This window comes from Leptinotarsa decemlineata, unplaced genomic scaffold (assembly GCF_025532065.1).
Source record: "Leptinotarsa decemlineata unplaced genomic scaffold, Ldec_3_MD MMD2_P_RNA_scaffold_2, whole genome shotgun sequence".
In the NCBI taxonomy this organism is placed as follows: Eukaryota; Metazoa; Arthropoda; class Insecta; order Coleoptera; family Chrysomelidae; genus Leptinotarsa; species Leptinotarsa decemlineata.
The window spans coordinates 11,718,955-11,740,832 of NW_027412529.1; the positions used below are offsets into that span (position 1 = coordinate 11,718,955).

General features: G+C 33.9%; 1 protein-coding gene across 1 annotated transcript; it reads right to left on the reverse strand.

Annotated features, from left to right (window-relative positions):
- Positions 1-8,328: 8,328 nt before the first annotated feature.
- Positions 8,329-21,027, reverse strand: LOC111514138 (uncharacterized). The gene is made up of 5 exons (XM_074183543.1): positions 20,861-21,027; positions 20,567-20,806; positions 19,668-19,747; positions 16,043-19,608; positions 8,329-8,464 (listed from the first exon to the last, which is right to left on the reverse strand). The coding sequence occupies exons 1-5, from the start codon at positions 20,894-20,896 to the stop codon at positions 8,418-8,420; spliced, it is 3,969 nt and encodes a 1,322-aa protein (XP_074039644.1). The 5' UTR covers positions 20,897-21,027; the 3' UTR covers positions 8,329-8,417.
- Positions 21,028-21,878: the final 851 nt, after the last annotated feature.

The window sequence follows — 21,878 nt, forward strand, 5'->3', positions numbered from 1 at the left end:
AGAACAGTGTAGTTTATCAAGATTGAGGTATATTCTATGATGATAGCTATGCAGAATGCAACGTAGAATACAATAATGATCCCGAAGAGGTCATTTAATCCAATTACCATATCGCAAAGAAAATTGTTGAGTTTGGTGATTTTTTTCAATTCTCTCAATACTTTAGCTCTATCAGGAACAACTATTTCTAGGGTTCCACTGACAGAAAATATTTTTTTGATCGTAAATTTTCTGTGAATAATTTCCAAAGAGATGTTCAAATTCTTCAGTCTAATTGATATTTCTATAGCTAACCAGAAGTATAAGAGAAAAATCTCGCAGCCGATTAGAAAGTCTACATTCCTGCTGAAATAAAACCTATAAAATTTGATGCCAGCAGATATTATCCAAACTAGTACATCTAGCAAGATCAGAATGGAGATCATAATATGACCGATTAGGAAATGGAAGAAAAATAACCTGTTTCTCATCTTGCAAGGTGATATCCTTTGTATTCTGTCGAAATAATCTAAGTTTTGGAAAAGCTGGCGCATATTCTTCGGATGGAGGATTACCGTTGATATCGGTGTGGTAATCGACACCACAGTGATGAAAACGGCTGCTATATGATCAAGCAGTTTCAATAAAGATGAAAATCCATCGAAAACGGGAGTGGTTTTACCATAAGATAAATAGATGAGGCCACTTAGGTGGAATAAAATCCATAACACAGAGTAAAATTTGTATATTCGCTTGCTATTGTTCAGAGACGTTAAACCCATGAAAAAACATATTGCTAAAAGAGGGTTGAGAAAACATAAGTTAGAACGTTTGTCGAGGAACATTTTCATGTTTACTACTGATGGGTTGTTATTCAGTGCAAGCATTACCATTTTTTATAAAACATGTTTATTTTGATCAGTAATTTCTATTGGAAAGATGTCTCGTTTCCTAATATTGACTTATTAATTTTATAGATAGCTAGTAAACGTTTTGAATTATTATTTTATTGCTTCATCACAGGGCAGGACTAGATACGTTTTGACTCCTAGCGACAAATTCTTCCGTTTCTAATTGAGTATACAATTTTCACACTATGAATTTTATTCATATCATATCAGTTGACTAGTATAGTGTGAGAACTGTATAATTATTATCATAGATAATTTTTGGTTTCTTCGAAAGGGAAAACAAACAATAATCAGATCAATATGTCATCCCATACACTGTCAATAATTTGTGGATAACCGATACACATAGTTGACATGATATGTTCTCTCTTTAATATCCCATGAATGAATATTCGAAAGATGGGAACTTTCTGGAAACTATGATCATCAATCTACACTTCAAAAGTGGTGAAAATATCAGATCTCAATTTGCAGACATTTTGTCGATTTCGAACATTTAAAAAATAATTGGATAAAAACCTATCTGAAAAAATTAAAGTCACTCATTGAAAAACTTGTTTCAAAATAGTGATATTTTTCCAAGGACAAAATACAAGCACTACAGAAAAATTCTTACGGCGCTCTAAGAGCGGTATCTGTGAGAAAATAGCGATTCACGTTGGATTTGGATGGCTGGAAATAAAATTCAGTTGGAAAAACGTTCTCAGGAAGTTCATTCCACGTGAACGCAGTTTTTCAAATGGAAGAGTTCATGAACAGTGAAGTTTGAGGTGTACTGGGTTGAATCTCAAAACGATGAACAGCCACAGTCCGTCGCGTATTTCTGATATGTACCGCTCTTGGTAAAATCAAATGTGCCAAATCACTTGTACACCTCCCGTGAAAGTATCTAAAAAAACTTTTCTTAGATGTTCCAGACTATCAAAGTTGCAAGTGATATTTGTGTCTCCAATCACGCGGAAGGTTTTTCCGGATGGAATCCGGCAGCTTCAGAGTTTGTTTAGGGGTGGAGCTCCATACATGAGAACAATACTCCAAAGAATGTCTGATCTGAGCTTGATAAAGCTGTGGTGTGTACCGTTTTCTGATTCAAAACAGTGTTCCAAGCTTTTCAGAAGCAGCCTTTGCAATTCCAGCGACATGCTTGTACCTAAACATTCATTATAATTGAAAATACTTTGAATGGGATATTTTGAATACTTTTGGGTTGAACTGACCTTGAAGTATGTATTTATGTTATTCAATCTGATACTTGTCATTCTGATACGTGTCTCCTACATTGTAAATTGTACAATGATTTGTTCATTATTGTGATTTATAATGTTTCCTTGAATGCCGTTTTAGTAAATCTATCCAAATTGCTTCCAAAATGGTTTTGTGATCGCTAGCAACTAGCTATCTTCATAATTTCATTTTTTCTACACCCGTACTCTAACAATACACTTATATGACCATACTCCGTTTCATAATGATATCCATTATGATACAGATTTTTCATAACGATACAGATTATCAACCAATAGAAACCCATAATTTTTCAATCAAGAATCCTGTTCCTTTGTTTGTCCTAGATTCTAACCTAAGTAACTAATTGCTTTATTTGTCAAAATCAGTTTTCATATTACCTACCTATATTATCAAAATGTCTGAAAACAGCGATATAGAAGGAATACCATCGACTCCTCCACACATATCGGAGAAAGCAGAAAATGCAACAAAAAATCTTTTACCCCAAAAATCTTAGAAAGTGTACGAAAAACTATATCAACGGTTAATGGACTGGAGAAATACAAATAATATTTCGACAATCTCGGAAAATGTTTTGATTGCTTATTTTCAAGAATTGATCGAAACTATGAAATCATCTAGTATATGGACACATTACTCAATAATAAAATCGTTGATAAACATCAACCATATAGACATTTCAAAATATAAGAAGCTACAAGCTTTATTAAAGCGAAAGTCCGAAGGATATGTTGGAAAAAAAATCAAAAATATTTTCACCTGAACAATTAAAAACGTTTATCAACGAAGCACCCGATGAAATATACTTATTTATAAAAGTAAGTACATATCTACCTAACATTATATTTTTAAATACTTATTTTGTCATAATTACTTTTTCTATTTGACATATGCATGATATATTTTATTAATTTCGCAAAACTTATTAAGGTACCTCGTGGTGTAGCGAGCTAAGGAGTTGACTTCGATATTGACGGCTTTGCAAGACGCCGGCTCGAATCTTTTTATTGTCATTTTTTTCATTTCTTTCTTTATTTTATAATTAATTTTTTAGTTTTAGGTAGCAATGATTTTTGGAATAATGGGAGCATGTCGAAGGCATGAACTACATGACCTTAAATGTGAAAATGTCAAAGATATGAATGGAATCTTAATTGTTAATGTGGTAGAAACTTAAACAAAAGTACAAAGAACATTCACAATTACCGGCAAATATTACGAAATTAGTAAAAAATATATGAATATACGGCCGAAATTTTGCCCCACCCATTCTTTTTTCGTTAATTATTTTTATGGTAAATGCACAATGCAAAACATAGGTATTAATAAATTTGGAAATTTAGGGAAGAAAATAGCAACATATTTAAATCTGCCTGATCCGAATTTATATACAGGACATTGTTTTCGAAGGACATCTGCAACCGTATTAGTTGATACCGGAGGCGATATTACTGCATTAAAACGTCATGGTGGCTGGAAATCCAATTCAGTGGCGGAAGGCTACATTGAAAATTCGATTCAAAATAAAATCAGCATTTCCAATAAAATATTGAACTCTATTGAGAGTAACAACAATGAGATAAATGTAAATATTCCTTCCACTTCCAAATAAATCAGTGGTACCTGGAATAAACTTTTCAAATTGCACAATAAATAACCTTAATATTTTTAAAAGATCAGATTAATTACAGTTGTTATATTCAATATAAATATAATTAGAATCTTTATAGTTTTCATATATCCATGATAATACCATTAAGTTTGTGTTTTTTAAAAAAAAATATGAGTTAATTACTGTAAATGTGTTCAATACAAATATAATATCTATAGTTTTTCATTATTTATCGGGTTTAGAAAAAATAGCGTATGCAACTCTCATGTAATGGTTATTAATACACTCGCATAAACCATACAAAACTCGCCTTCGGCTCGTTTCGTATCCCGGTTAATGCTCGTGTCTTAATAACCATCATTACATGATCGTTGCATAATATGCTATTATATTACATTAGTTCATGATTTATATTCACAAGAAACGTCGATGTGCCTACATACGCACAACTAGCAATTTTTTGAAATTGCCACTTTTGCTACTTTCAATTCATTCACCCAATTTTATTGCATATATGCTGAAATTATCGATTTCAATATAATTGTACGAGTTGTGATATCCTGTTAGTAAATGTGATGAAGAATATTTTGTGGACAACGTTGGATATATTCTATTAAACTTGTATCATGATTTGGGGTAATATGAACATTGCAAATATGTAATTTCTGCAGTCTCCGAACTGTAATCACACCATCTTCCAAATTTTCAGTTAATTCGATGTCACGATGTTAGAGTGAATATGTGATCGCTGATTTCATTTTGTCTTCCCAGAGGTTGCAATGTCTAGATAGTTTTATGAGTCGAAGCGGTTGATGTTAGTTCAAAGCATAACCTTTTTTATTTTTTTTTTCAAGAACAAAACACAAGCACCACAGGAAAATCCTTAAGGCGCTCTTAGAGCAGTACCTGTGCGAAAGTAGTGATTCACATTGAATTTGAATCGCTGTATATTAAATACATTTGGAAAAACTTCCTCAGAAAGTTTATTCCACATAAACACGCTTCTCCAAATGAAAGAATTCTTAAACAGTGAAGTTCGAGGTGTACTGAGTTGAACCTCAGAACCATGAGTAGCCCCAGTCCGTTGCGTATTTCTGAAACGTACCTTGGTGAAATCAAATGTGCCAAGTCACTTGAACACTTCCCAAGAAAGTATCTATAGAAGAGAGACACATTCCCAACCTTTCTTCGATGTTCCAGACTATCAAGATTGCAAGTGATGTTCGCGTCACCAATCAGGCATATGGCTCTTTTCTGGATGGAATCCAGCAGTTTCAGGGTATGTTTAGGGGCGGAGCTCGATACATGAGAACAATACTTCAAAGAATGTCAAATCTGAGCTTCATAAAGCATCAAAGTTGCTGAGATGTGTACAGTTTTCCGGTTCGGAACAGTGTTCCAAGTTTTTGAGAGGCAGCCTTCGCAATTCCAGCGACAAGATTGTGTCAAAACATATGGGTATCCATTTTGACCCCCAACAAATTTATCGAAGCAGAAAGCGGGCTTGTCTGTCCTGACATTATTATACATGCATATGGTTCGGAGACATGTTTTTTTGGTATTGAATTGCACTTGGTTGATTCCACCCCAATTCGAAATTTATTTATTTATTTATTTATTTGACACTTTGGTACATTGAGTACATGTGCTAAGTCATAATTAAAAAAACAAAAATAAAACTACAGAAGTTGAACAATATAAAAACAATAAATATGGTTCACGTCCACAAACTTTCACAACCAAGAAGTATTATATAAAAAATCGGAGAAGCTCTAGCAAATACTCTCAAAATGTCATGAAAAAGTGTCGTGCAAGAATTCCTCAAGACTGTAGTAACACTTCTGTAAGAGAAGTTTCTTCACCTCAATTTTAAAAAGTTTATCTGACTCGATTTTCCTAATAGATGCCGGCAAGTTATTATAACAGTTTGTTGTATTAAATAGTGGGGAGCATCTAAAGTGAGCCGTTTTGTGTGAGGGGGTTCTTAACAGTTTCCCATGACGGGTGTCTCTACCATGTATATCCGCATTTGTGACAAATTCAGTTATATTGTTACGGGCAAAAGTGACACACTTCAAGATAAATAAAGAAGGTGCCGTCAATAGGCCCTCTCTTAAGAAAATTGGTCCACAACTATCTTGAAAATCTATATTAAAAATTAGTCTCAACAATCTTTTCTGAGCAACAAAAACTCGTGGAAATTCCCTTGCACATCCCCAAGAAATGATATTAAAGCTGATGTGAGAATAAGTCATAGAAAAGTAGACATTCAACAATCCAGAATTATCTAGAGTGTTTTTCAATTGTTTGATTGAGTAATATGCGGAATTGAGTTTATTGCAGACCTTCTGAATATGACCGCTCCAGGTCAAATTTTCGTCTAAAGACGTTCCTAAAAACAAGACTTCGCTGGAAGATCGAATACCATTTATTGTGGAAGAGTCACTGCTGAAATTTTTCCTAATAAATGATTTCATTGAAACAGATTTAGATTTATTCAGAATAAGTGTGTTGCGTTGACACCAAGCACTGAATTTATCTATTATTTTATTTATTTTGTCTGACAACTCAACTTCGTTTTTGTCGGCCACAGTAATTGCAGTGTCATCCGCAAACTTGGTTATGTGACACTCAGAAAATAATTCAGACAGGTCATTTATGAAATTGAGGAACAACAATGGTCCCAGGACAGAACCTTGAGGCACTCCTAGTTTTACATCTTTGGGACTTGATAAAATTCCATTGCAGCTAACTATTAGACTACGGTTTTCCATATACGATTTCACCCAGTTCAATAGATTATTTGGGAAACCTAGGCCTTCAAGTTTAATTATAAGAAATTCGGAAGAAATGGTATCAAATGCTTTTGACAAATCGAAAAAAAGTGTTACAACTAGTTTATTCGAATCAACCTGTGTATAAATGAAATTTAATAAATAGTACAAAGCTGATTCAATTGATTTGTTCTTCCTGAAGCCATATTGGTTATTACTAAAACGATTATTTTGATCCATGTAATTCACAATTCTGTTACTAACAACTTTCTCAAACAGTTTAGAGAGAGAACAAAGTAAATATATCTGTCTGTAGTTGTCTACCTCTGTTTTGTCGCCTTTTTTATTTAGAGGAAATATGAGAGCCGTTTTAAATACATTTGGAAAACAACCTACAAAAAATGACTGATTCATCAAAAACAATAGTGGCTCGATTATAAGGTCTACAATTTTTTTCACAGTAACTATTGAGATACCATCAGTACCTGCGGAGTTTTTATTTGCCATTGTTTCCAGAGTACCTAGAATTTCTGTCTTTGTGAATGGGGATGTATCGAAGGGATACTGACTAACATTATTCTTCGAATAGGTACAGGGAAGTAATACATTTTGACCAAAGTGCTCTGAGATGAGCAATTCGGCAGAAGATGAATAATGTTCAACGAAAAGGTTTGAAATTTCTTGTGGATTGTTAATTTCCTCCTTTAATTCATTTTTTAGAGTAATAGGTTACTTCTAGATCATCATTAAGATATTCAACCTCCTGCTGCCGGCAATGTTGTACCCAAGAACAGAACAGAAGTGAGTTGTTTCCATACTGGGTGAAAGGACAAAAAAAAAATGAAATTGAAAGATAAATGGATCATCAACTCAATAAACTTGAATTATTATTTCTGAACATTGTTGAGAAATGAGTCGAAAAGGAACGAGAACAATAATACACTATTGAGAAAATACACGAGAGACATTGAGACAGGTGCCAATGTGAGGTACTAGTTTACAGGAGTGGAGCAAATTCTGGAAAAACAAAACTCTGTGCGGAAGAATATGACAAACATCCAACAAAATACCTTCACAAACTAGGGAAAAGGTATACAGTGGAAGAAAAAACTTGATATGACCTTGAGGCACTGTTTCACAAGAGCTGAGCAATTCATGGAAGAACAAACTCTGTGTAGAAAAATATGACAATGATCCTACAAAACACCTTCACAAACTACGGCAATGATAATCAGAATAGGTGTGATGAAACAATGGAAGAACGAACCCAATACGTTCAAGAGGCTGTAGTGCTGTTTTCAGAAAACTTGAATATTACTAGAGTTTTATCCCAACACCTCGACACGTGTTTTGATCACCAAGTGATCATTTCAAGAGGAAGGTTAAGCTAAATAAACATACAATGTTGTTCTTATTTAAACCATAGATATCTCTGCTAGATATAGTCGAAGTAACCGGTATAGTAATCTCAAAGGTGTCGGCGAAGTCAAAGGCCAAAAAAACCAATACAAAGGAATTATGCCGCAACGAATTAGTCCACTGCTGGAAGGTAGGAGGCGCTGTATCGTTTACTTGAACTATACCTGGGTTTTGGTTGTCTTAATAATGTTGCCTCATATAATAATCAGGTAAATATGATAAATGAAATATAAGGAGACTTGGAAAAAATACATAAGTGAGACGGATGAAAGAAATCAAAATACAAGTAGCAAGTATGTAATTAACAGTGATTTGTTTTATTTATGGCTTCAATATTAGGAACGATTTTCAGGAAGAATATATTCGTTTGATGAATGACATGACATTGAGTTTCAAAATTTTTATTAGGTGACAAACAAGACTAAAAAAATGAAACACTGGAATGGAAATACATATCTGGAACATTCGTCTTTCCTATTTCTTTGTATCATTTTCATCTCTTGGATCAATTTTGTTAATTCCTGAAAAATAAATATTATTGTTTTCATCATATATGATGAGTTATTGGATGTTGATGCTTTGATCAAATTAGATTTCACCTGATAGTTCACGAAACCTCATGTGTTTCACTATGCAGTATTTTTCAAAGATATTAAAATGAGACACGAATCAATGATATATTTGATTGAATTTGAAGCTGAATGTATAGTGTAAGTTGAGTGCTATGAATAACTTGAGCCAAATTCTGCTATTTGTATTCAAGTGGAGACGACTAGCACATGTTATTAACTTTTCCCACGAACATTTTTCCGCTATACTTTTTCGTAATATCTCCGGCATCATCAATCAATGACACAATGGACCACTTGTCACAGCTCGTCAAGGTAATCGCAGTTTCATGTCTAGTCGGAAAATTATTTCCGACAGTGTCAAATATAAATTGTGTTAATCATCCTCTCGGGCAGAAAGATGTTCCAATGAGTGCTTTTTTACATTCAATGATTGCATGTCTATCTAAATTCCAAAATGATCTCGTTACCTGGTAATAGAAAAAATACAACCATGAAATAAACGGACAGCATCCAAATGATTCGAGATGTTCGTCCACCAATTTTCTACACGTGGTCAATCCATCTTCATCTTCTGAGAAGAAGCGTTTCAAGCGGATTGAAGTCTTCCATCAACTTCAGAGACTCCGCCAAATGTATGGTGAGTGGTCTTTCATGTAAGATGGTGAGAGTACGGATCTGCCGAACTCAAAGAACCTGATTCGGTCCCCAGCAGGGCAGGCATAAAATATATGCTCTGTTTCATAATTTTCCAGACAGTCTTCTGACAGTCCAAGTCTCTGCATATGATGATTCAAATGACAGTGACCTGTAAGAAGGCCTGTTAGACATCGTAGTTCATCCCTACTGTAGTCCAACAACTGTTTGGAATCAAGCTTTGAAGGATGAATGAACGCCTTGGAGTAAGCCAATCCTGGAAGATTCTGCCAGAAGTCCATGAATCTTCTTGCCATCCAGGAGTTCAGTGTTTGTTTGGCAAAGCCCAAAGCGATGCCAATGATAGGTTCTGGTCCAATGAAGCCATTTGCAGCACCCTCCTTTGCAAGAGAGTCAGCAGCTTCTTTGCCTTCCATGCCAGTATGGCCAGGAATCCAGACCTGAGACAATCTGTTAAGTCTTCCTATCGAAGAGAGTCGTTTTTGTCAGTATGCTACCAATTTAGATGTTGGTCGGTAGGAGCCAAGAACTTCCAACGCCGCTTGACTGTCCGGAATATTTTTAACTTGTGTATGAGGTTGGAATTATCCAGTATCTCCGCACACAATTCAATAGCCTAAATTTCCGCTTAAAATACAATTGCATAAGTTTCTAGGCAGGTAGATAACCCTATCCTGGGTCTGCGACTGAAAACACCTGCACCAGAACCGAAAGGTGTTTTTGATCCATCTGTGAACCAACAACTATCTGCTCTTAATATTTCCTTCTCCCGGATGATCCAGTCCTCTCTACTGGGGAATAGTACTTTATAAGGCAGTTCGTAGTTGACAGGTGGAGGCATGAAGTCAGAGGTCATTTTCAGAATGCTGTGACTTCCAATGTCAACCAACAGTCTCTTGCATTCTGCATTGAATTGATTTGTGCAATTGGCAATGTGCACAAGTCCATATGCCGTCCATCTAGCCTCTCTTTTCAGAAAAATGTGGAGAGGAGTTAGATTTGGAAGGATATCCATGGCCGCTGACGGTGTGGTACTGAAGGCACCACTGATAGCCAGACAAGCCTGTCTTCGTAAGCCAGAGTGCTTCGCTTGGGCCGTTTTCTGTAAAGCCTTCGGCCACCAAGCAATTGCACCATAAGCGATCATTGGTGTCAGCAAGGTATCTCTACCTATATATCCTAACCGCTCATAATGTGAATCGAAGCTCTGTTGTGGAGTTGGTTTTCATGTATACATTTTCATAACATAGCAATCCTTCGTCATTGTTGATAGTTAATAGGATCTGAATCATTATAGACTGTTGTATGAGATGAGATGAAAACCAGCTCTCTTTGCCGAGGATACCAGTTTAATTGTCTATTACTGAGTAGTTCAATTACTAATTCAGTAAAAGACAAACACAATCATGAAATATAAATCAATTCAGAGAATCAAGTTCATAAAAGAAAGAAACAAGAGAAAAAAATCACCTCAAAGTTGCTGCTTCGTTCCCTCCTGTTCATAAAAGAGGACATATGCTCATCACTCACAAGCGATTTTGGTGAAATTGAGGACACGTGTATATCGTTGTAATCATACCACGTGCCACTCTATAGGTGTTTGCAATATGCTGTGTAATGCCCGTTGTAAGTAATCCCACTGTAATTCGAAAGTGCATATAGCGACAAGGAGCCATATTGCCTGCTTCATAATTGCTCATATCTAATCCTTCTCAAGAAAAGTCAATGGCAACATTCAATTTGTCTCTGAATCTTCTCGTTGGAGAGAATCTTTTCAAATTAATTACCAAAATAGGGGGAAACTTATAGATTGATAGGGACTTTGTACATTTTCTTCTTTCTTTGCACCTCGAACACTTTGGTTTTCCATTGTGAAGGAATCCAAGCAATGTGATGAACTGAATTGGCCAGAAAGTATCGAAGGTTACTGATGAGTGTCTACAGTGTATGCACTTCATAGTGAATTTTAATTGACCAACGGAAATGTCCACCATCTTAGATTTGTTCATATTCAAATATCTCAGCCAGGACTCTTGGCTTTTTGCGCTGTTGCTCAATTTTTCGTCAATCTCCGTTAAGATCGGTTCAGGTTTCTCAGTAATTCTGTTGAGGTCCTGATGTAAACTTTCTAAAAGATATCAAAGGAATTCGTCGGCATCTTGATGGGTGGAACCCATAAGTCGAAGGGGAAATCTTTGAATCTGTTTTTCAAAGTAGACTGTGTTAATTACTCTATCACATGAACCTCCTGACCACAATTCCTTGATAACTTCTGATTCCGTTATCACAAAAAATTATGAATGGTATAATGAGCTGGTTCAGTGCAAATATAATCATTCTGAATATATCTAAAACGCAGAGTATATTCTTCAATCCTTTTGGAACGAGCCAAAGGCTTTCGCCGGCAAGATTTTCAGTGTTATTATCTTTATACGGGTTTGAAGGTCGTCGTAGTTTGGAACTGCATCCTAACGTTGATGATTCACCGATGAGTCATCGGTGAATCATCAAGATGAATAAACCTCTGAAGAAGCCAGCCAATCATGTTGGGAAAACGTTAGAATGCAGTTCCAAACTACGACGGCATTTAAACCCGAATGAAGTTACACTGAACCAAAAATATTAAAATAGTTATGAATGCTGTATCAATGAATACTTCGAATACTAAAAAATGTTTGGGAGTCACCTTTGACTATGGTCTTTTCAGTCAGATCAAATTTCTCATTTGAACAAAAAATTGAGCAGGGCTATCTTTGTCATCAGAACTATAATAATAAACTCTAACAAGGAAGTGGCAAAGGTGGTTCATTACGCCTACTTTCACAGCCTTCTGTGATTGTGTGTTCGGTTTTTGGGTTCTTCTGTTAACTCAAATTCCTCCTTCGTCATATAAAAACAAGCAATATGAACAGTGTTTCAATTTCACTAGTTCGGACTTCCATTGTCTACTATATAAAATGATTTGAAATCCCTGAAACAACTAAAAAAGAAGAATTAAACATGAGATAGCTGAAAATAATAATTATATTAACCAAAATAAACCTGAAATGAAATAATAGTGAAATAAAATACAAGTAAAAATGGAACAATTGAATAAATGAAAAAAAATTTAAAAAAATAAAGAAATGAAATAAGAAAGAAAATAAAAATAAAAAGTGAAGACATTCCAAGTCACGTTAGTTCACGACGTTTCGATTGTTAGTATCTACAATCGTCTTCAGGTGATGACTGGGAAGACGATTGTAGATACTAACAATCGAAACGTCGTGAACTAACGTGACTTGGAATCTCTTCACTTTTTATTTTTATTTTCTTTCTTTTTTCATTTCTTTATTTTTTTTATTTATTCAATTGTTCTATTTTTACTTGTATTTTATTTCACTATTATTTCATTTCATGTTTATTTTGGTTAATATAATTATTATTTTCAGCTATCTCATTTTCAATTCTTCTTTTTTAGTTGTTTCAGGTATTTCAAATCATTTTATATAGTAGATAATGGAAGTCCGAACTAGTAAAATTCATCATGAAACATTGTCAATCACCTTCAAACAAACGATGAACAGTGTTTGGTCTAACCTGCAGAAATTACTTCACAGATCATAAAACATTCACTCTGTACAAATTTCACAGATACGATAAATTTCGTATAGGGCCTCTGTATACAGGGTGTTTCAAATTTGATCCTCACTATTGAGATCTCGGGAACTATGAGAGATACGAAGATGGTTAAATTGGGGCAAAGTTGCTCATTTACCTGACTAACAACATGTCTTTGAAGGAGGGTGACAATATTTTACGGTTCATTTCATTAGTTCGGACTTCCATTGTCTAATATGATATGAATTGATTTGAAATCCCTGAAAAAATCTGTGGAAAATTAAACAAGGATTAGCTGGAAAAAAGCAAAAAAAAATAAATTATATTGAAATAAAATACAAGCAACAACCAAAAAATAAAAAAAAGTGAACTATTAACACGAGATGAAAAAAAAAAAAAGAGATTCCAAATCAAGTCACTTCACAACGCTTCAATTGTTAGTATCGTCTTCGGATAATAACTGGACTTAACCTTCCTGAAGCACATCAACAAGGTAAGTTCTTTCCATAAATTTCACAATTGAGAAGAGAGTTCACAAAGAATTGCCATTCTTAGACGTATTGGTGAAGAGGACCGACACTAAATGGGAAACATCTGTATATCGAATATTCACCCTCACAGGACAGTATCTGAACTAGGAATCCAACCACCATCAATCGACTAAGAGAGAAATCATCAAGACTCTACCAGACCGTGCTTTCGGGCTCTGTAATACAAAGAAAGGTATCTAAAAGGAACTAGGCATCATAAAAACTGACATCCCATGGAATGGTTACTCTAAAGTGATGTTGGAACATGTTTTAGCTAGAAAACAGCAAGAGCTCCACAAGAGAGAGAAGTCGCCACAACCAATACTTATACTTCCCTACATCAGAGGATTGTCGAAGAGGATAAGTAGGATTGGGTCCAAGTATAACATCAGAATCTGTTTCAGATCTGAGAACACTCCCGCGTTTGGTAGCCTCACCAAGCCCCCAAACGAGGACTGCGATTCCAAGAATTGCATTCACCGTATACCCTGCGAGTGCGGAGAATCATATATCGGTGAAACTAAGAGGGCATTGAAAGTTCGCATTGCCGAGTATAAGAAACACACACAGCGAGGAGAAATCAGCAGAAATCAGGAGAAATAGCAGAGCATGTTTGGACTCATCAAAATAACATCAAGTTGGCTCAAGCTGGAATCATCCACAAGGAGGAACACTAGTTCAGGAGAAAATTCAAAGAAGCCGCATATATGTTGTCCAACAACGCATGTAGCCAAGCTAGCGTAGAGATACGCAACATATGGAAACCTCTGATCTAGCGGAACACGACCAATTCCCGCCAAACGGTTAGATTGTGGATACTAACAATCGAAACATCGCGAAGTAACTTGGTTTGGAATCTTTTAATTTCCAAGTTTCATTTCTTTTTAATACTTTTTTTCAAGTTTCATTTCGTGTTGATAGTTCAGTATTTTTTTATTTTTTGGTTGTTGCTTGTATTTCATTTCATTGTAATTTCACTTTCTTTTGCTCAATATAATTGTTATTTTTCAGCTAACCTTTTTAATTTTTCACAGATTCTTTCAGGGATTTCAAATCAATTTATATCATATTAGACAATGGAAGTCCGACCTAATGAAATGCAACAATTGTTGTTGAGAAAGTTCTGAAATTCCGAGTATACCTATACGGAGATATCCGGATACAACTGGAATTTCGGATTTATTTTTTTCTGGCTTTATTTTTCGAAACATTCGAAAATGACTTGCACTTTCACATTGTCACTTTTTTTCTGCTACATAATGTTTTCTTCAGAATTGCTATCCGACGTTAAGTCTTCCGGCCAACATCATCTACTTTATTTTTTCTTATGGGCGCTTTCTGTTATGAATAGAACGAGATTTTACCTTTTCAATGATGTATCATTTCCATAAATTTGTATTATATACCTTTTTTCTTCATTCGTGAAAGGAAGTTTTTTCCAAAAATTCAATGAATGGTACAATAACAAAATGTCATTGAGTGTAACAAATTGAAAGTCAAATTTAGAAACATTAAAGTCAAAGCCTATGATGATTAGAATAATTTTTTTCAATATCTCCAATTTTTCTAAAACGAATGATAACTTATAATGCATTATTAAAAAGGTCAAATCTGGATCTATTCAAAACAGAAAGCGCACATAAGAAAAAATTAAGTTGATAATGGTTGCCGAAAGACGAAACGTCGGATAGCTAATCTTAATAAACCATAATGGAGCATCAGGGAAAAAGTGGCAATGTGTAAGTGCAAGTGAGTCAGAAAGAAATAAAAATTTTTTGTGGAACTTCTGTTTTTTCCGGATATCTCAGGATATACTCGAAATTTCAGAACTTTCTCAACGGCATATTATTAGTCAGGAAAATGCGCAACTTTTCCTAAATTCAACCGTCTTCGTATATCTCATAGTTTCCAAAATCCCAAATGTGAGGGTCGAATTTGAAACACCCTGTATGTGAATCAAAATCTACAAATATCTTCCACCCATAATAATTATCAATGACAAAATTCAAAGTTGATTTGAAAAAAATATTGCACCACAATGTTTACCATTGTTTTCACGAGTTTTTCCAAACAAATATTTGACATTATGTTTTTCGAATGGCTAGCCACTTTTCCCAAGCTTTGGACAGTAAATACAGATTTCATGATGAGAATGGAATATGCATATATATATTATGTATTTCGTATTTTTCGGAAAATAAATATCTATTTATTTATACTTTTTCAGCGTAAAATTGTAGAGTAGGTCTATGGAGAAATGAATAAAATATATCTACATTATGCAATGAGAGCTGAATTTATTTTTTTGCAGGATGAATGAAAAAAGCGAAACTACAGTTAAAAAAAAAGGGATTTTTTTCTCCTCTGACTCCAGAAATATGTATTGTTTGGGTTTTTATAGGTTCTTTATGTTGAAACTGAGTACAGTAATAAAACTTACAGCTGCGATTTTGAAGCAGACTTTTTTTCACAAACTACAACTTATGATTTGATCTCTACAAACTTCATTTGAAAAAAAAAATATATATATATATATATATATATATATATATATATATATATATATATATATATATATATATATATATATATATTGAAATTGAAGCAGAAAGACGTATATTTTTAGGAGATCAATTTTTGGCTTTTTACTTCTCCATCTTTTTACAACGAAATGTGTGAACTTCCAAAAGGAAGCAACTCAAAAGTTGAGATTTTTGGTAGAAACAGTTTGAAAATTGATTACCTGAACATTTTGCATCACAACTGAAGGAACTGTTAGGGGATGAACTGGATACTAAATCCCCTTTCTTCGTATTCGACTCTTTTTTTGGTTTACTTTCCTCTTCCTCGTAGGGGAGGCCGTAGGCATTGGTTATTGCTTGCATACACCCATATATTGATGTAGAAGGTTCGAAAGTATATTCACTTGAAGGCTCCAGATCAACATTGGACTTTTTCACAGAAAAATCTGCAGATATGGTGATTTTCGTTCTTGAATCGATTTTATTTTGCTTATTTTCAGAAGCTGATTTCAGAACTATACAGCTATTTGCATTTTTTGCACAAGGACCAAGACACTTAGTCGACTTCATCAAGAGCTCGTCCCTTCCTTGGAAACTATATTTTGCGCTTATCACCGACATGCAGTTACAACTAGATATGGGACAGGCATTAGGTTTCGTATCTTCCAACATACCCTTTTCCAATTCCAGAAGGGAATTGAGTACACCCGTTGCTGCTGAATCCTTCAATGTTTCAGTATCTATATTTTCCTCACTTGTAGTGATGAGTCTAACTTTGTGTATCACAGTATTCAGTAAATTCGTGGTTTCCTTTTTCAAGTTGATATTTTCCAACATCATCTTGTGAATATTTTGCTTCAAATCCAAAATCTCCGCTTTCATACTGTTGTTATTACTTTCCAAACACTTCAAATCAGCTTCTTTTTTATTGATTTTCTCCTCTAACTCAGAAACGTATTTCTTGACGAAACATGCTCTTTCTTCCTCATCGGCTTTCTCAGCTGTCTTCAATGTATTTTCGTTAATTTTCTTTGCTTGTTCCATCAGAAGCTCTTTGATTTCTTTAGAAACTTTTTTCATTTTCTGGAATTCTTCTTTGGTGATACTTGGTGACTTGCAACAGCTCTGCAAGACTTCAAATTGCTTTTTGAGTTTATCCAACTCTATATCTTTGACCTCACTTTCCTCCAGTAATTTATTATATTTCTGCTGGAGAACAGAGATTTTATCCCCGATCATTTTCTGGTCCTCGCCAGTCTTTTTTAATAATTTGGAGTTTTCTGCTTCCAGCTGTTCGCTTTGCTTACGACTTTGATGGACTTTTTCCTGTAAAATATCTTTATCTGCTTTGTGAACATCAATTTCACAATTCAATTTTTCCATATTGGCTTTCATGACTTCTAGATCGTTTTTCAGGGTCAGGTTTTCAGCGTTTATCCTCTTAATTTCATCCTCACAGTCTCCCAAGATACTGTTACTCTTATCAATACATTTCTCTAAACTCATAATCATACACTCCTTTCTGCACAGTTCGTCCTCTAAATTCACAACTTTTTTTGTAAGTTCTTCATTTAATTTTATGAAATCCTCAAATTCTCTTAACTTTGTTCTTAATTCTTCATTTTCTTTGTTCAAGTCTACACTTTGGTAAGTATCACAATCGCAAGTTTCCAGGCGTTTTTGATAGCTGTCAAGCATACTTTTGAGATTCTCAATTTCTTGTGATTGGTCGTCATTTGTATTCTTTAATTTACCTATATCTGAATCTTCCATCAAACATTGTATTCCAATATCTTTAATATTACAATCTTGAGATTTTTTGTTTGTTCTTAAAGTTGCTTCCATTTCGGACATTTCGTCACAGCAGCACATTAGTTTCTTCTTGATTTCATCATCGTGTTTTTCCAGACAGTTCAGTTTATGTTCTAGAGATGAAAATCTGCTGTCAGTCTCCTCAAGAGTTCTCTCAAGCTCACTTTCCAATTTTATGATTTTTCCAATGAGATCGGTTTTCTCTGATTCAAGTCGTGATTTTTCCTGTTCCATCATTTTCAGATCGCCTTGTAGTTTTAAGACTTTGGAATTTATTTCTAAATGATCTCCTGATTCATTAACAAGCTTACTGATTTCCTTCTGGAGTTCGACAATTTCCTCATCTTTTTCAGACAATGTCTTTGAATATTCTTCCTTCAATTTGTTCAATCCTTCACAACTGTCATCTACAACTCTCAATTTCTCCTCTTGCAAGTAAGTGATTTCTTTCATCATTGTTTCCAGTTTCTGCTTACATGCTTTATTTTCTTCCTCATACTCTACTATTTCTAAATTAGCATTTTCCAAGTCTTTTTCTAAAGATGTTATTTTTCCTTGAAGGTCCACAGTTTCTTTATCAGAGGAGGGACAGTAATCAGTGATTTTTTCAATTTCAGTATTTTGCTGGGATTTTAAATCATTCAACTGATTATTGAGATCATCAATCTCATTTTTCAATTCTTTAACTTCGTATTTGCATTCACATTCTACTTTTTCCTGAATCTCCTGTGTTTCTTTCAGATGTTTTCGCAAATCCTCAATGGTATTTAGATTTGATTTATTTTCCTCAGTGATGATTGTGAGGGTCTCACCTAAATCGTTAACATTTTCCTTGAGCTCATCTATTGTATTCTGCAAATCATTCACAACCTCGTTATGTTTCTCAATCTCTAAAAGCATTTCCTGTTGTAATTGCTTATACTTCTTTTTCAATTCCTGCATTTCATCAGATTTCTCATCACCAACCTCATCATCATTATCATCATCATCATCATCATCATCATCATCATCATCATCATCATCATTAGTATTTTGGGAAGCTTTTCCTCTCCCTTTGGCTTTGTTTGCAAATATGTCGATCTCATATCTCAATTTCTTGATCTCCTCTTTGTGAAATTGAATTATTTCATTTAGATCTTCTATCAATTGTTCTTTATCTTGTCTATCACTGTTAATTTTCTCCATTTCCTCAGCATAACCTTCATTTTCATTTCTCAACATTTCGATTTCACGTTTCATTTCTTCAACCAGGTTTGGATGTGCTTTTTCCCCAATTTCTTTTTGTAAATCCTCTGTCATTCTTCTGAGTTGTCCTAGCTCTTCATTCAGATTATTTTTCTCTTTATCAACTTCATCGATAATTTTCTCTTTCTCTTCAGTTTCTGCTCTGAAAGTATCGATTACGTTCCTCAGTTTCTTGTTTTCTTGGAGGTATCTTTCTTTTTCCAGTCGCAAATCTTCGATGTCATCTATTGATTTTTTGAACTGATTCAACTGACATTTCAGCCTACATATTTCTTTATCTTTTTCTTCAATTGCATGTGTACATTTATCCCTTTCGCTGCAAATATTTTCAATATGCCCCGATAGGTTCCCAATATCCGAGTGGTTCTTCTCCAAAACATTCAAACACTTAAACAGATTTGTTTGTTTTTCATTGAGATTTTCTTTAATTTTTGTATTTTCTATTGTGAGCTTATCCACTAAACTGTTCAAGTTATCAATTTGTTTTTTTAAATTTTCCTCGGAATTTTCAGTTGCTGCACATGTTGTCTGACAGCTCTTATCTGTCTTCTGTTCGACTTTTGTTTCTTTCAGTTCCTCCAAGAATTTTGACAATAATAACTTTACAGACTGATTTTGATACTGCAAGATATTTTGAATGTTCAATAAATCCACCTGAGTTTTCCTGTCTGAACATTTATCTTTATTGGCACAATTGCATGTGTGCTTATGTTTTTGGAGTTTTTCATATCTGAAAACTGAAATTGATGATGCTTTATTCTCAATCAATAAAAAAGAAAAATACTTAACTGATTTCTCCAGTAATCTAGTTCAGACTCCAAGGTTTCCAAATCTGTTTGTTTCAGGGATTTTTTTTGTTCTTCTTCCAGCTGAAAACAGTTACAATTTCAAAATTGACTTTTTACTTCAATAACAACCAAATATTGCTGATGAGGAGTTGAAGAATAATGTTTTTCACAGGGGAACGCTGGAAGACGTTAGATTAGAAGAACTGGGTGGTAATTGAATATGCTTCTATCCATTTATCGTTGAAATATGCTCCAAAAATCTGAGACATTCCATCCTGCTGGTATTACAAATTGTGCTCCAATCAGGAACCATCATGGAAACACCAATAATTTTTGATACAATTATTTGCATAGTTTCTCTTGATTTTCTCTAAATCATGTCTGAGGAAGACCATCCCATGACTATGAAGGAGAGTTCAACAGTGTTGAAGTGATCCTTTCAGTTCGAAAAGGATCAAGAAAAATAATCAAGTCATAATTTTTTAAAAAATCATCAAAAATCGAAACACAATCACTACTACTCCAATTAATTTATCATCATTCATATATATTTAGGAGATTGAATAACACATCATTTGAAACTGTACGTTTTTCCAAAACTGACGTCATATTTTTTACGGGAGTTCCAACTATTTATTGTAGTGTTAGAAGTAGGTGGATTTCTCGAAAATCCGATGATTTTACTTTTATGAACTTTCCGAAAAGTAATGAAAAATATTCAGGAAGCATATTTTCCAATTATTATTTTTTTATGAGATTCTTCAGTAATACCTACAATTCCTGAATGATTTATGGGTTGATTTGAGATACTTTATTCCACTGACAATCTAACTGAAGTTTGAATAATGATTTTTAAGTTTGAGTAGAAAATTGATTGCATTTGATAACAACGTTTTCTACCTTTTTATGAATTTCTTTCAAGTTGGTATAGTCTTGAACTATAGAACAATACGTGAATCTCAAATTCTCGTATTCATCAATGGAATTTTTATAAAGAGTTTGCAGTTTTTGTATTTCTTTCTGTGACATTTCAATAAGAACATCTCTTGCTGAGACGGTGTGTTCATTTTCTTTGATTTTTCTCTGCAACTTATCGCACCCCAAACATTCATTTTTCGCAATTTTTTTACTTGAAGGCGCCTAAAATCAATTCGTTTCAACTTTCAACTTGCATAGTGTTGCATTCGAGATTACCTTAATTTTTTTAGCGTTGTCAGTTTCAGTGACCATTATGATGAAAACTATGAGAAAATTCCATATTTTTTTAAATCTGAATCATTTCATACTACTATTTTGAAAAATGGATAAATTGATGATTTTGACACCAAAATGGGGTTTTGACTTATTGACATTACTTGTCACCTAATGACGTGAGATTGGAATAAACTTTGAATGTAATACTGATTTCAGGCCGTCTGATATACAGGGCATAAGTTGGCAAATTTTTTTATAGACATCAAAATGAAAATAAGGCAAAAATCATTATCTATTTCACCTCAAATGTAATTAGAAGTCATGATGAATTGAAAATATAAACTACATAAATACTTTTTGAAACAGACCCACCATTGAATAACTTTTCCATTACTCTGGGATGGAGAGATCTTTCAAATCGATTCTCTCAAGTGATGAAATTTGGAAGATCTTAAACAAAGCATTTATATATGCGATATTCTTGGGAATAATGTCACCACCATTTCAGTTTTGTTGATATATGATCCGTTTGCTTTTATCTTGAATTGATATATATTTAGTCCCCTTCGACTAATTATTATATTTTGAAATACAGCTGGTAGAAAAACTAACAGAATTTTGATGTACTAATAATGATAATAATAATTTATTTCGCAAGTGACGAAATATTAAATTGGAATAGTCAATCAAGTCCAGAAGAAAAAAACGTACCAAGTAGATTCAACAAGTTCACATTCAGTGCTTTGGAATACAAAGACATTCCAAACATATAAAAAAATTATATGTGTGAGATATAACAGACATATCAATGATAATATTCTTATGAGATATCTTTTGAAAAGAATTCATCTGTGGAATAAAAACATCTTGTAACAAGAATTTTGTTGAGTTCCTTTTTAAAAGTCAATAACGAAGAAAAGTTTTTCAATTCATTTGGTTATTTATTAAATTCATAAATCATTATTAGTAGGAGAGCATAAATGTACTCTATTTTCACAAATTGGCGAATGGAAATGAG